Source organism: Mustelus asterias, chromosome 5 (genome assembly GCF_964213995.1).
Source record: "Mustelus asterias chromosome 5, sMusAst1.hap1.1, whole genome shotgun sequence".
Lineage (NCBI taxonomy): Eukaryota > Metazoa > Chordata > Chondrichthyes > Carcharhiniformes > Triakidae > Mustelus > Mustelus asterias.
The window spans coordinates 31,249,403-31,265,356 of NC_135805.1; the positions used below are offsets into that span (position 1 = coordinate 31,249,403).

Sequence of the window (15,954 nt, forward strand, 5' to 3'; positions counted from 1 at the left end):
GGACTTCAGCAAGGCATTCGATAAGGTCTCCCATGCAAGACTTCTCGAGAAAGTGAGAGGGCATGGGATCCAAGGGGCTATTGCCTTGTGGATCCAGAACTGGCTTGCCTGCAGAAGGCAGAGAGTGGTTGTAGATGGGTCTTTTTCTGAATGGAGGTTGGTCACCAGTGGAGTGCCCCAGGGATCTGTTCTGGGACCCTTGCTGTTTGTCATCTTCATATATGACCTGGATGAGGAAGTGGAGGGATGGGTTGGCAAGTTTGCCGACAACACAAAGGTTGGTGGTGTTGTGGAAAGTTTGGAGGGATGTCAGAAGCTGCAGAGTGACATAGATAGGATGCAAGACTGGGCGGAGAAGTGGCAGATGGACTTCAACCCGGATAAATGTGCAGTGGTCCATTTTGACAGGTCAAATGGGATGAAGGAGTATAATATCAGGGGTAAGACTCTTAGCAGTGTAGAGGATCAGAAGGACCTTGGGGTCTGGGTCCATAGGACTCTTAAATCGGCCTCGCAGGTGGAGGAGGTGATTAAGAAGGCGTATGGTGTGCTGGCCTTCATCAATCGAGGGATTGAGTTTAGGAGCCAGGGGATAATGATGCAGCTTTATAAGACCCTTGTCAGACCCCACCTGGAGTACTGTGCTCAGTTCTGGTCGCCTCATAACAGAAAGGATGTGGAAGCCATAGAAAGGGTGCAGAAGAGATTTACAAGGATGTTGCCTGGATTGGGTGGCATGCCTTATGAGGATAGGTTGAGGGAGCTTGGTCTTTTCTCCTTGGAGAGACGAAGGATGAGAGGTGATCTGATGGAGGTGTACAAGATGTTGAGAGGTATAGATCGGGTGGATTCTCGGAGGCTTTTTCCCAGGGCTAAAATGGTTGCTACGAGAGGACACAGGTTTAAGGTGCTGGGGAGTAGGTACAGAGGAGATGTCAGGGGTAAGTTTTTCGCTCAGAGGGTGGTGGGTGAGTGGAATCGGCTGCCGTCAGTGGTGGTGGAGGCAAACTCGCTCGGGTCTTTTAAGAGGCTTCTGGATGAGTACATGGGACTTAATAGGATTGAGGGTTATAGGTAAGTCTATTTATAAGCCTAGGTAGGTAGGGACACGACTGGCGCAACTTGTGGGCCGAAGAGCCTGTTTGTGCTGTAGTTTTTCTATGTTCTATGTTCTAACAATGCAACTCCTCCACCTCTTCCTTTCTGTGTCCTTCCTAAACACTGAATAGCCTTCAATGTTTAGTTCCGATTCTTGCTCACCTTGGAGCCACGTCTCCGTAATATCATACTCCTTTACATCTATCTGTGCAACTAATTCATCCATTTTGTTTCGAATGCTCTGAAAATTCAGGTACGAAACCTTAAGATGGGCACTTTTAACATTTCTTTTCCCTTTCCTACTATTTTTTGCTCGGTCCTTATCTGACTCTGGCCCGTGATTTCTCTGCCTATCACTTTCCTTATTCTCCTTATTGTCTTTTCCTCTTGTTCTTAATTCCCCCTACTCTGAATCCTTGCAAAGGTTCCCGTCCCCCTGCCATGTTAGTTTAAACCCTCCCCAACCATTCTAGCAAGTAACCCCCCCGCAAGGACATCAGTTCCGATCCTGCCCAGGTGTAACCCATCCAGTTTGTACAGATGCTACCTCCCCAGAACCAGTCCCAATGCCCTAGGAATCTGAAATCTTCCCCCTCACACCACATATTCATCCTATTAATCCTACTGTTTCTACTCTGACTAGCACGCGGCACAGGTAGTAATCCTGAAATCACTACCTTTGAGGTCCTACTTTTCAGTTTGCTTCCTAGCTCCCTATATTCTGCTTTTAAGACCACATCCCTTTTTTACCCATGTCGTATGACCACTGGCTATTCACCCTCCCCCTTCAGAATGTCCTGCAGCTCGGAGACATCCTTGACCCTAGCACCAGGGAGGCAACATACCATCCTGGAATCTCATTTTCAACCACAGAAATGCCTATCTATTCCTCTTACAATTGAATCCCCTGTAACTATTGCATTCCACATTTTTTACTCCTCCCCTCTGCAGCAGAAACAACCATAGTGCAATGGATTTGGCTGTTTTCCCCTGAAAGGCCATTCCCATTAATAGTATCCAAAACGGTATATCTGTTTTGCAGGGGAATAGCCACAGGAGATTCCTGCACTGCCTGCCTAGCTCTCTTGCCCTGCCTGGTGGCCACTTTTGAGGTATGGGAAACACAGCAGCCAAAATGGACAAAGCACCTCCCACAAACAACAGTGTGAGGATGACCAAGTAGTTAGTGTTAGTTTTTATCGGTAAATGTTGGCCAGAGCACCGGGGATAACTCCGTAGCTCTTCTTTAAAATAGTCTTTTACATCCATCTTAGAAGGCTGTTGGGACCTCAGTTTACACTGACTCCAGCCATTGTAATATGGCCAAGCAAGATGGTCACTGACACCCATCTGCACATGCACATTGGTCCATGAATGCGCAATGACATAGTTTGTTCAGCTCATTGCTGCCTAACTTGATTCTTGTAATGCCCTTTTAGTTTGTGGAGGCAGTGGCATAGTGGTATTGTTGTTGCACTATTAATCCAGAGACACAGGGTATGGCTCTGAGGACCTGAGTTTGAATCCCACCACGTCAGATGGTGAAATTTGAATTAAATAAAAATCTGGAATTCCATGTCGAATGATGACCATGAAACCATCCTACATGTGACTCCAGATCCACAGCCAGTGACACCCATATCTCATGTACAATGATTTAGACCAATCTGACTTTCCCATTGGTGTGACACATAATTGGGAGGGGGTATGTGATTCCAGGGAGTTGTGATTTTTGTGAGTATTCATGACATGCTGATGCATTCAAAGTGCATACCTAACATGGATCAGCAGAAAAGCCATCCACCATGAAAGTGATGAGGAGAAACTTCCAATTTGTTATTCCGCAATTGGAAATCCGACCTTTGGCCTCATTCCAATTTTTCTGCTCCCGCCTCCCATGGGCGGCACGGTAGCACAGTGGTTAGCACTGCTGCTTCACAGCGCCAGGGTCCTGGGTTCGATTCCCGGCTCGGGTCACTGTCTGTGTGGAGTTTGCACATTCTCCTCGTGTCTGCGTGGGTTTCCTCCGGGTGCTCCGGTTTCCTCCCACAGTCCAAAGATGTGCGGGTTAGGTTGATTGGCCAGGTTAAAAATTGTCCCTTAGAGTCCTGAGATGTGTAGGTTAGCGGGATTAGCGGGTAAAATATGTGGGGGGTAGGGCCTGGGTGGGATTGTGGTCGGTGTAGACTCGATGGGCCGAATGGCCTCCTTCTGCACTGTAGGGGTTCTATGATTTCTATGATTTCTATGAAACCTGTCGCTGGCAGGACCGGAAAATCTGACCCGCAGTCAAAACAGTAAAGAAAGTTGTTGCAAATGTTATACTAATGTTAATGGTTTAGCGGCAGAGCAGAATCCCACCTTAAAGTGTCTGCATATTCTGTCATGTTCTTAATTCACTTCAGTTGAAGAAGAATCAACAAATTAATTACATTGCAGGACTCAATATGATTTTGCAAAGTATTGACAACCACTTTATTTTGATACATGATACATAGTTCTTGACACAGAACAATAAAAGATGGCAAAAAGGATAAGACAGCTAGCGCCATCAAAGCTTACACTCAGAAACCAGACCCACTGATGACCTGACACCACATTAATGGACCCTTCTGATCAGTGCTGCTCCTGACCCTAAGGTCCCTGATCTTCATTTCCCCCAGCTCCAAGTCATGGCCTCAGGGTCCCCTTGATCAAGGTCTTGATCCTAAGAATCTCTGCTACTCCCACCACACACCCCACCCCCATCCACCCAGGTGACTAATATCCCCCTTTTCGATGACTTCATGTTTCACCTAGAATATGAGTAGTAAATTATCAACTCAGATAACATTTTCTGGTTAAGTTCAAACCGCTAATCTATTTTCTTTTTTTGAATAGATACGTCCTGGATGGATACCCTGTGACCAAACGGCAAATAGGTCTAATGAACAATTGTAAACTTATACCTGTTAAGATTGTAGAGCTACAAGCAGACATAAAAGAGATTTTGAAAAGAGGTCTCGCTGACAAAAAGTCACCAGACAGGTAACAAACACTGGACCAACTTTCGCCAACTAGAGAGGATGCGATATTGGATCTCCTATTGGGAAATGAGTTAGGGCAGGTGATGGATGTGAGTGTGAGGGAACACTTTGGATCCAGTGATCATAATGCCATTAGTTTCAACCTGATCGTGGATAAGGATAGATCTGGTCCTCGGGTTGAAGTTCTGAACTGGAAAAAGGCCAAATTTGATGAAATGAGAAGGGATCTGGGAAGTATGGATTGGCACAGGCTGTTATCTGGTAAGGATGTAAATGGAAAGTGGGAGGCCTTCAAAGGAGAAATTTTGAGAGTGCAGAGTTTGTATGTTCCTGTCAGGATTAAAGGCAAAGTAAATAGGAATAAGGAACCTTGGTTCTCGAGGGAGATTGTAACACTGATTAAGAGGAAGAGAGAGTTGTATGAAATGTACAGGCAGCAAGGAACAGATCAGATGCTCGAGGAGTATAAAAAGTGCAAGAAGCTACTTAAGAGGGAAATCAGGAGGGCTAAAAGAAGACATGAGGTTGCTTTGGCAGACAGAGTGAAGGAAAATCCAAAGAGCTTCTATAGGTATGTTAGGAGCAAAAGGATAGTGAGGGATAAAATTGGTCCTCTTGAAGACCAGAGTGGTACACTGTGTATGGAACCAAAAGAGATGGGGGAGATACTAAATGGTTTTTTTGCATCCGTATTTACTGAGGAAATGGGCATGGAGTCTACGGAAATAGGGCAAACTGGTAGGGAGGCCATGGAACCTTTACAGATTAAAGAGGAGGAGGTGCTCGCTGTCTTGAGGCAAATCAGAGTGGATAAATCCCCAGGACCGGACAGGATATTCCCACGGACCTTGAGGGAAGCTAGTGTTGAACTTGCAGGGGCCCTGGCAGACATATTTAAAATGTCAGTACTCACGGGGGAGGTGCCGGATGATTGGAGGGTGGCTCATGTTGTTCCGTTGTTTAAAAAAGGTTCCAAAAGAAATCCAGGAAATTATCGGCCAGTAAGTTTGACGTCGGTGGTGGGCAAGTTATTGGAAGGTGTGATACGGGATAGGATCTACAAATATTTGGATAGACAGGGACTTATTAGGGAGAGTCAACATGGCTTTGTGCGTGGTAGGTCATGTTTGACCAATCTATTAGAGTTTTTCGAGGAGGTTACCAGGAAAGTGGATGAAGGGAAGGCGGTGGATGTTGTCTACCTGGATTTCAGCAAGGCCTTTGACAAGGTCCCTCATGGGAGGTTAGTTAGGAAGGTTCAGTCGCTAGGTATACATGGGGAGGTAGTAAATTGGATAAGACACTGGCTCAATGGAAGAAGCCAGAGAGTGGTTGTGGAGGATTGCTTCTCTGAGTGGAGGCCTGTGACTAGTGGTGTGCCGCAGGGATCGGTGTTGGGTCCATTGTTGTTTGTCATCTATATCAATGATCTGGATGATAATGTGGTCAATTAGATCAGCAAGTTTGCTGATGATACAAAGATTGGAGGTGTAGTGGACAGTGAGGAAGGTTTTCAAAGCTTGCAGAGGGATTTGGACCAACTAGAAAAATGGGCTGAAAAATGGCAAATGGAATTTAACGCAGACAAGTGTGAGATATTGCACTTTGGAAGGACAAATCAAAGTAGAACGTACAGGATAAATGGTAGGACTCTGAAGAGTGCAGTTGAACAGAGGGATCTGGGAATACAGGTACAGAATTCCCTAAAAGTGACGTCACAGGTGGACAGGGTTGTAAAGAGTGCCTTTGGTACATTGGCCTTTATAAATCGGAGTATGGAGTATAAAAGTTGGAGTGTTATGGTAAGGTTATATAAGGCATTGGTGAGGCCGAATTTGGAGTATTGTGTACAGTTTTGGTCACCTAGTTACAGGAAGGATGTAAATAAGATTGAAAGAGTGCAGAGAAGGTTCACAAGGATGTTGCCGGGACTTGAGAAGCTGAGTTACAGAGAGAGATTGAATAGGTTGGGACTTTATTCCCTGGAGCGTAGAAGATTGAGGGGAGATTTGATAGAGGTGTATAAGATTTTGATGGGTATAGATAGAGTGAATGCAAGCAGGCTTTTTCCGCTGAGGCTAGGGGAGAAAAAAACCAGAGGGCATGGGTTAAGGGTGAAAGGAGAAAAGTTTAAAGGGAATATTAGGGGGGGCTTCTTCACGCAGAGAGTGGTGGGAGTGTGGAATGAGCTGCCAGATAAAGTGGTAAATGCGGGGTCACTTTTAACATTTAAGAAAAACTTGGACGGGTTCATAGATGAGAGGGGTGTGGAGGGATATGGTCCAAGTGCAGGTCAGTGGGACTAGGCATAAAATGGTTCGGCACAGACAAGAAGGGCCAAAAGGCCTGTTTCTGAGCTGTAATTTTCTATGGTTCTATGGACACAAAGCACCAATGACTGCTCCTATGACACGTGATTATAAATGCCACAAAGGGATGAAGTTTTGGGCAGGTGATGCCCAAATCCCTGGTATATATCATACTGAATTACATTCACAGCGTTGCCTGTTTTCTCTACTAGTATTCTCTACTAATGCTTTCTCAGTATCATAATCACTTCCTGCCACTGAAGGCTTCAACTTCCTTTTCTTGCAAGCACCCAGAATAGCTCTGCCTTCATTAGGGAAATAGGAGCTGAAGACATCCAGGCAAAAAGCATAAGATTAACACAGTAGGTCCAAGATCATTGTGGACCATTTTTTGCATTTAACCACAGAACTTAAATATGTGGAAGTTTTCTAATCCAGCTGACAGAATTTCACAAAACAAGTTTCATGTTGTCAAGCTCACTTGGAACTGTTACCAAATGGATCTAGGCTAACAATTCATGCAATCTACTGTAAAAGACAAAGTTGCACAGAACTGTTACAGTGCAGGAGACAATTTGTCCTATTGTGTCTGCAACAAGTCTCCAAATGATCTGTTAGCCTTGTGCCATTCGCTCATCTTCTCTCCGTAGCCCTGCATATTCTTCCTTTTCAGATGACAGTTTGATTTCCTTTTAAATGCCTCAAGTGAATCTTCCTCCACCACATCCTCAGGATTTTAATCTCTTGCTTTGTGGAATTGTCACTATTGCCTCTTTTGCCATTTACTTTATTCTGTGCTCTCTTGTTCTTGATCTTTTCATGAATGGGATCACTTTTTCTGTACAGACCTTTTAAGATTTTGAATACCTCTATCAAATCTCTACGCAGCCTTCTCTTTTCCAAAGAAAACAACACAAACTTATCCAATCTATCTTCATAATTGAAGTTCCACATCCCTCGAACCATTCTCATGACTCTTTTCTGCACTCTCTCTAATGCCATCGCATCTTTCCTAAAGTGCAGCACCCAAAATTGGATGTAATGCTCTAACTGAGGCTGAAACTAGTGTCTTATACAAGTTCAACATTATCTCCCTTCTCTTGTATTCTATACTCCTATTAATAAAGGTAAAGTTGCCATAGTTCCAGATGACTTTGTGGCAGTGACTAATGGTGATTTAACCAGAGGATCACCACTTCTCAGGCAAGGGGCAAAGTTGTTAAGGCGAGCCTTCATGAATAACTTCAGCCAGTACGGGAATTGAATTTGCACTGTTGGCGACACTCTATATCACTAACCAGCTGTCCAGCCAACTGATCTAAACCGACCCCCCTATTAATAAAGCCTAGGATACTGTATGCTTTATTAACTGCTCTCTCAACCTGTCTTACCACCTTCAATGACTAATGCATATATACACCCAGGTGCCTCTGCTCCTGCCCCCCTTTAGAGTTGCACCCTTTATTTTAAAATGTCCATCAATGTTCTTCCTACAAACATGAATCACTTCACATGTTTCCACACTGTCTGTGTGGAGTTTGCACATTCTCCTCGTGTCTGCGTGGGTTTCCTCCGGGTGCTCCGGTTTCCTCCCACAGTCCAAAGATGTGCGGGTTAGGTTGATTGGCCAGGTTAAAAATTGCCCCTTAGAATCCTAAAATGCGTAGGTTAGAGGGATTAGCGGGTAAATATGTGGGGGTAAGGCCAGGGTGGGATTGTGGTCGGTGCAGACTCGATGGGCCAAATGGCCTCCTTCTGCACTGTAGGGTTTCTATGATTTCTATGATTTCCGCATTGAACTTCAAATGCCACTTGTCCGCCCATTCGTCTAATTCGTCAATGTCTGTTTCTAGTTCTACACTATCCACTTCATAATGCTTCCAAGTTTTAGATCATCTACAAACTTTGAAATTATACCCTTATATTTCTAAACTCTACTAATACACTGGAATAATCATACCGAGACCAGATCAGGGACTGTGAAACAGATTGGAGACCTTCGCTTCTGAAGGAACATAAAGCTACTGACGCTGGTGCTTAATGAGGTCTTGCTTCAGCTGGGGCATGGGTGTCTTCCACTTCCATCTCGGAATCCGTGTCCTCATCACCCGTTGTGGCTCGACGCTGGCAGTGGCCTTCCCTATGGCTGATAATGAGACCTGTACTGGCAAAGATTCCCTACTCCAGAGATGGTCCAGGTGCTTTCTGACAATTTTGCCCTGAATTTGGACCCTATAAGACACTCGTTCTGTTTTTTCCATTATGATCCCTGGCACCCAAATGAGGCCATCCCCAAAGTTCCTCACGTGAACTGGGTTGTCCGTTATGAATATTCTTTCTGTCCTTACAGAATCATAGTTCTTCTTCTGGTTCTCTTGTTGGGAATCCACCCTCCCGGCCAGGTTTGGAGACAGTCGCATTAATCTTGTCCGAAGCCTCCGTTTCATTAACAATTCTGCTGGGGTGATTCCTGTCGTTATGTGTTGGGTAGTGTATAGTCAAATAGAAATCGTGCCAGTTTGGTCTATATGAACCCTGCTGGTTGCTTCTTCATCACGACCACTTCCACAACAGGGAGTGAAGCCAGGCTTATGGACAACAGCAGACAGCTCAGTGCATCGGCATTATCTATCCAGGTCCCGGAGAAGTGCTATAGGAGGTATTCATAAAGTGCCAGTAACAAGGCCCAACGCTGTATCCAGACGGAGGCAAAGAGGGTATTAAAGCCTTGTCTGCTTTAAAAAGTCCTAGCAATGCTTTATGATCAGTTACTACAATGAAGCATCTACTGTAGACATATTGATGGAATTGTTTAACTCCAAAGACAACTGCCAACCCCTCTTTCTTGATCTGAGAATACCTCTGCTCAGTGCCCGAGAGGGTCCTAAATGCATACACAATAGGTTTCTCTATTCCACCTCTCCAGCAATGTGCCAGTACTACTCCAACCCCGTAAGGGGAGGCATCACATGTCAAGATAAGATCCTTTTTTGGGGTCAAAATGGGCCAATGAATTAGAGGATAAAAGTTGCTGTTTAACAGCCTCCAGCTGTGGTGGCAGCACCCCACCCCACCCCACCTCCTCCCCCTGCACCCACACCACCTTTGATGTTTCCTTAGTAGGGCATGCAAGGGGCCAGCAAAGAAGCTGAATTAGGAATAAACTTCCTGTAATAACAATTCACTAACCCCAGGAAGGATTTCTTGGAGTTCCTAAATGGCCCCTCCTAAATGGCCCTCACCTTGTCCTCCACCGGATGAAGGCCCTCGCCATCCACCCAATAGCCCAAATAGGTCAGTGCGTTTGCTTGGGAAACATATTTTTCTCTTTTCAGGCATACCCTGACCTCTGAAAATCACCATAAGAGCTCTTCTAGGTTTGCTAGATGTTCGCCTTCTAATGTTCCTGTGACCAAGACATCGTCCACTACCTGAGGTGACTCTTGGAGTATGTTCTCCATGACCCATTGAAAAATGGTACATGCAGATGAGACCCCAAAGAGCAGACTAGTGTACTCATATAGGCCTTTGTGTGTATTGATTATCATATACTTTTGTGGAAACTCGTCCAATTCAAGCTGGAGATACGCATGGCTCATGTCCAATTTCGAAAATGTTGGTGCCCAAGTTAACCTGGTGTACAGATCTTCAATCTGGGGCATGGGGAATCTGTCAAGTTTAGAAACTCTATTGACAGTAAGCTTATAGTCTCGGACCAACTTATCCGGTGTAAGGACAGGAACAACAGCTGCCGACCACTCTGCCAATTGTATGGGACTTATGCCCAGCTTTTCCAGGCATTCCAGTTCCGACTCTACTTCTTCCAATAGGGAGTATGGAACTGGTCTCAGTCTAAAATATCCAGTTGTAACATCGAGGTCAACATAGACCTTAGGTTTGGCTCCCCTTATTTCTCCAAGCCCTTCCTGGAAAACTTCAGGATACTTATTGATGACTTTGTACAGTCTCCCCGTGGCCAGCCTGAAGATCTCCAGCCAGTTCAGTCTGATGTGTTGGAGCCAATCTCTTCCCATAAGGCTAGGTCCTTGTCCCTGTACAATGATGAGTGAAAGTCGAGCTAACTGCTGCCTATAAGTCACTAGGGTCACTGTGGTGCCCTTTATCTGCAATAGTTCCCCAGTGCTGGTGGCCAGCCTGGCCTTTTTTGTTTTATAAGTTCAGGAGCTGAATACCAGCCTGGAGGTGGTCATACATCTGCTCCCCAATAACGGAGATCATAGTATCCACTTCCATTTTTAATGGTTGGCCATTTACTAACAACTCTACCATTATATTACATTTGGCCAGGTCATGGGGAGGCTCCTCACCATTATGTAATCACATTTTCTATTGAAAATATTTCAATTTGAAAAGTAGATTTTTAATCTTGCCAACTTTCAGGGATATCTATTACAATCATAATGTTTTGCACTAATGTTTTTCTTCATGTTCATTGAGTGTTTTGTTTTGTTTTACTTTTACTTGACATTATGGTACATTATGTTACCTTTGTCGTGGAGATGCGATTAAAGTTAAAATTTATTAATTAGTGTCACAAGTAGGCTTACATTAACACTGCAATTAAGTTACTGTGAAAATCCCCTAGTTGCCACAGTCCGGCACCTGTTCGGATATGCTGAGGGAGAATTTAGCAAGGCCAATGCACCTAACCAGCACTTCTTTTGGACTGTGAAAGGAAACCGGAGCACCCAGAGGAAGAACGTGCAAACTCTGCACAGACAGTAACCCAAGCTGGGAATTGAACCTGGGTCCCTGGCGCTGTGAGGCAGCAGTGCTAACCACTGTGCCGCCATGCGTCCCTATCCCTGGTTATGGGCATACCTGTAAAGTATGGTCCGGCACTGCTCTTTGCCTTTTTTCGAAATAGCATGCATTTTGACTGTCCCTATATCTTTGCCTTAGTCGTGGTCTCCTTCAGTATTTGCAATAGTCCACCATCTGGCATCTGCAACCTTCTGGAATATACTCCCTAGTAGTCTGAGGGCTGTCCATGACCTTCCTTGATCGTCTGGTGATGCGACTTGGGCTCCACCACTGTAAGGGATTCTTTGAAATTTTACCGATAACATCACTCTGAGTTGTGGGATGGACGTTGAATGAGGCCCCACCCCCTAATCGGTGGACACTGTTGTCTGAAGTCCCCTGTAGTTCCTGAGCACATTTCTTTGCATTCTCCAATGTTACAGCTATCTCAATGGCCTTCCTTAGATCCAAATTAGATGGTGCCAATAATTTTCTTTGGACTGTCACATTGTCAATTCCACAGATCAGTCTATCTCACAACAAGTCATTCAGGAGTGGCCCGAATTCACAGTGCTCTGCCAATTATCGTATCCTGATCAGAAATTCGGTAACAGATTCCCCAGAGGTTCGCCCTGCCATGTTAAAGCGGCATCGCTGGAGTATTCAGGAGGGTTTTGGGTCATAATAGCCTTTAACCAAGTCCACCAATTCATTAAAGGTTTGGAGTTAGGGACATCCTGGTTGGTGAGGCTTTTTATTACACTGAAGGTTAGGACCATGCATGCTATCAACAAGACCACTTTCTGCTCCTTTTCCCTCTCAATATTGTTGGCCTGCAAAAAGTAATGCATGCTCTCTGCATCTTAGGCCTAGTCTTCTATGCTTGCATCGTAGGCTTCAAGTATATCAAAACGAGGCATTTTTCTTACCAGAGGATTACTTGTCTCGACAGTACAGATGGTCCGGAGGGAAGAAAAATACTTGTTTTGCTCCTCATTGCCAATGTAATAATCTTACCCAGGCCAGTCTTCCATCACCATCACCCTTTATTTTCAAAGTGCCATTCAGTGGCTACAGTGTACAGGTCAGCCCCAAAGTCTTTCAACAGCTATCCTGAGTGGAGCCAGGTTTTAAACCCATGCTGCTCCTTCCCTATTGGGCGGGCCTCCATGCACCTAATAGGGGAGTTCACATTCAGCAACTCTCATGGGGAAATCTATTGACAATCCCCCATGGCCATCATAACACACACCTTACTCTTAATAAACCTAACTTCTCAAAAAGAGGATGCATAGGACTCAGCAGTTTATTCCCTTGTTCAGATAGGATAAATGCAAAATACCCACCAGCCAATCACCTATCTTTGAGGTCACTCAATCTTTCTGTAGGCTCTGACTAGCAACTTTTTGCTGTTTTCACTCTCTGTCTCTTGTTGCTTTTTCTCCAGAAGTTTGCTGCTGTCCTCTCCCAAAACATCTTCAGTTCAAGACTGCATGGATATTTCCAGGTAGTCTCCCGTTCAAATACTAACCAGGCCTGAGTCTGCTTTGCTTTCAAATCAGTTATTTTCAGCCCAACAACAAACCAAACTAGCCCTTTTCGGTCAGGTCATGGGGAGGCGACTTACCATTACACAGTCACATTTTCTATTGAAAACATTTCAATTTGAAAAGTAGATTTTTGATCTTGCCAATTTTCAGGAATATCTATTACAATCATAATATTTTACATGAATGTTTTCCTTCATATTCATTGAGTGTTTGTTTCCTTTTACTTTTACTTGACAGGATTTATCCACTCCATGACAGTGCTCAGATTCTGACCATTCGAAACTCATCATATGTTCATGAGATTAGTGCTGTCTGGGAATACTACCAAACGCAGCATCAAAATTGGCACATTATATATGGACACCATAGCAAATGGTGGGTGTGGGGGAAAGTGTTAGAAATTGTTCAAACCAGTGTGAAACAGATTGAAATATATCTGGAAAGAATACAAAATGGTAAGTTTGAATTTTAAAAGGAATGTTGATCATAGTTTGAACATGAGAATATTATGCAATTTTTCTCCTGGCTGGTGAATAGATCTTCTGGTGGCTATTTTACCACTTTGGCCTGCCCATCGATGGGCGGGTCAAGCCTGTAAAATTGCACGAGAGCCGAGAAATCAGGTTTGTGCTCAATTTCTCGTCTCTCGCAATCTTACTGGCACCGGATATTCGGCGCATTCAGCCTCCTGCCCATTTCTGGCAAGAGGCTGAATAATTTATTTAAATGTATAGTAATGCTCATTTTAATGTAATTGACGAGACCAGGACACAATCGTCCAGGTTCTCATTTGCCTTTGTGGCCTCACCGGGAGAGGTACTCTCCAACGAGGAAAACACCTGGTCTCCAGGGATGGGGACCAGTCACGGTAGCCTCACCAGTAGAACTTGAGGCCATTGAGGCCCCCTGGGAGGTCGAGGGCAAAGGGGTTGCCCCTTGGGCAGTGCCAGCCTAGCACCCTGGCAGTGCCTACCAGGCAGTTCCAGAGGGCAGGGCGTGAAGGGGTGGGACTTGAAGGGGTGGGGCCTGAAGGGGAAGGGCCTACAGGGGGCGGGCCAAAGGGGGGAGGGGGGCCTGCTGTGACTTTGCATGCAATCAGTGGTGTAGGGAGGGGGCAATTAGTCTGGGTGGCCAGTGGGGGGGCAGGGGAAATCGGTCTGGGTGGCGGGGGGTAACGCTCGCTATTTGCCGCAGGGCCCTGGGATTGAGCTGTATTGAGGCTGGCTGCAGCGACTGAGAGCTGACAGATCTTTCTGGGTTTCACCAGGGTCATTCAGCTCCTGACCGCTTTGCACCTTGGTTCAAACATGGACAAAAGGGCTGACTTTTGAAGAGGTGAACAGGTGTGTAGACGAGTATAGTGCAGTCGATATGGTTTATATGGATTTCAGCAAAGCCTTTGACAAGGTTCCACATGGAAGACTTATAAAGGAGGTAAATTCACATGAGATACAAGGTAATTTGATAAAGTGGATTCAAAATTGGCTCAGTTGTAGGAGACAGAGGGTGAGGACAGAGGGCTGCTTTAATGACTGGAAGCCAGTGTCCAGTGGCGAACGCAGGGATCTGTGTTGGGTCCTCTATTATTCGTCATTTATACAAATGACATTGATGACTATGTGAGTAAAATTAGTAAATTTGCAGATAACATGAAGATTGGCTGGGTGATTAACAGTGAGGCGGAGTGTCTTGGGCTACAAGATATAGGACAGATGTTAGAGGTAGGTTCTTTACTCAGAGTAGTAAGGGCGTGGAATGCCCTGCCTGCAGCAGTAGTGGACTCGTCAACATTAAGAGCATTCAAATGGTTATTGGATAAACATATGGATGATATTGGATAGTGTAGATTAGAGGGGCTTTAGATTGGTTCCACTGGTCGGCGCAACATCGAGGGCGAAGGGCCTGTACTGCGCTGTAATGTTCTATGTTCTAAGAAGATATAGATGGAATGGTCAAATGGCAGATAAGTGGCAGATGGAATTTAACCCTGAAAAGTGTGAGGTGATGCACTTTGGAAGGAATAATTTTACAAGAAAATACTCAATAAATGGCATGACACTAGGAAGTTCTGTGGAACCAAGGAACCTTGGCGTGTTTGTCCACAGATCTCTAAAAGGGGAAGGGCATGTTAGTAAGGTGGTGAAAAAGGCATATAAGACACTTGTCTTTATCAATCGAGGCATAGATTACAAAAGCAGGGAAGTCATGTTGGAGTTGTATAGAACTTTGGTGAGGCCACAGCTAGAGTACTGTGGTCACCACATTATCGGAAGGATGTGATTGCACTGGAGGGGGTGCAGAGGAGATTCACCAGGATGCTGCCTGGACTGGAACATTTAAGTTATGAAGAAAAGTTGCGTAGACTTGTGTTGTTTTCATTGGAGCAGAGAAGACTGAGGAGCAACCTGCTCAAGGTACACAAGATTGTGAGAGACATGGACAGAGTGGAAAAGGAGCAGCTGTTTCCCTTAGTTGGAGGGTCAGTCACGAGGGGATATAGATTCATAGTGATGGGTAGGAGGTTTAGGGGGGATGTGAGGAAAACCTTTTTTACCCAGAGTGTGATGAATGTCTGGAATGAGCTGTCTGGAAGGGTGGTGGAGGTGGGTTGCCTCACATCCTTTAAATGTAAAGAGAAAATGCTGGAAAATCTCAGCAGGTCCGGCAGCATCTGTAAGGAGAGAAAAGAGCTGACATTTTAAGTCCAGATGACCCTTTGTCAGCTTGGAAATATATCGCCGTTCCTTCGCAGTCACTGGGTCAAAATCCTGGAATTCCCTCTCCAATGATACTGTGAGTCAACCCACAGCACATGGACTGCAGCAATTCAATCCATCCACCTCTGCCTTAAAAATATTCAAAGTCTCTGCTTCCACCACCTTTTCAGGAAGAGAGTTCCAAAGACACATTGACCCTCTGAGTGAAAAAGATTCACCTCATTTCCATTTCAAATGGGTGACCTTATTTATACAGTGCCCCCTAGTTCTAGAATAAAAAGGACTGTGCTCACAAGTACAAGGTTGTGGAGGACACAGAGACCATTATAAACTTGTCGATCCTCTCTGACAAATAATGGAGGGATGCCGCCAAGCAGTCCAGACAGTGGAACTGTTGTTTTAGGATGCAAACGACTTGCTGCATGATGGGTGCAGCATGGTTCTGATTGGTGGCACACTGCTGCATATGTGGTTGGGTGGCATAAGCAAG

General features: G+C 45.0%; 1 protein-coding gene across 1 annotated transcript in view; it reads left to right on the top strand.

Moving 5' to 3' along the window:
- The window catches only part of ak9 (adenylate kinase 9), a 370,082-nt gene that overhangs the window by 303,934 nt on the left and 50,194 nt on the right, over positions 1-15,954 (top strand). Inside the window, exons 37-40 of the mRNA XM_078213534.1 lie at positions 3,979-4,125; positions 8,491-8,631; positions 12,645-12,704; positions 12,985-13,202. Of these exons, the coding sequence (XP_078069660.1) occupies positions 3,979-4,125; positions 8,491-8,631; positions 12,645-12,704; positions 12,985-13,202 (566 nt within the window). The remainder of the gene's footprint in view (positions 1-3,978; positions 4,126-8,490; positions 8,632-12,644; positions 12,705-12,984; positions 13,203-15,954) is intronic.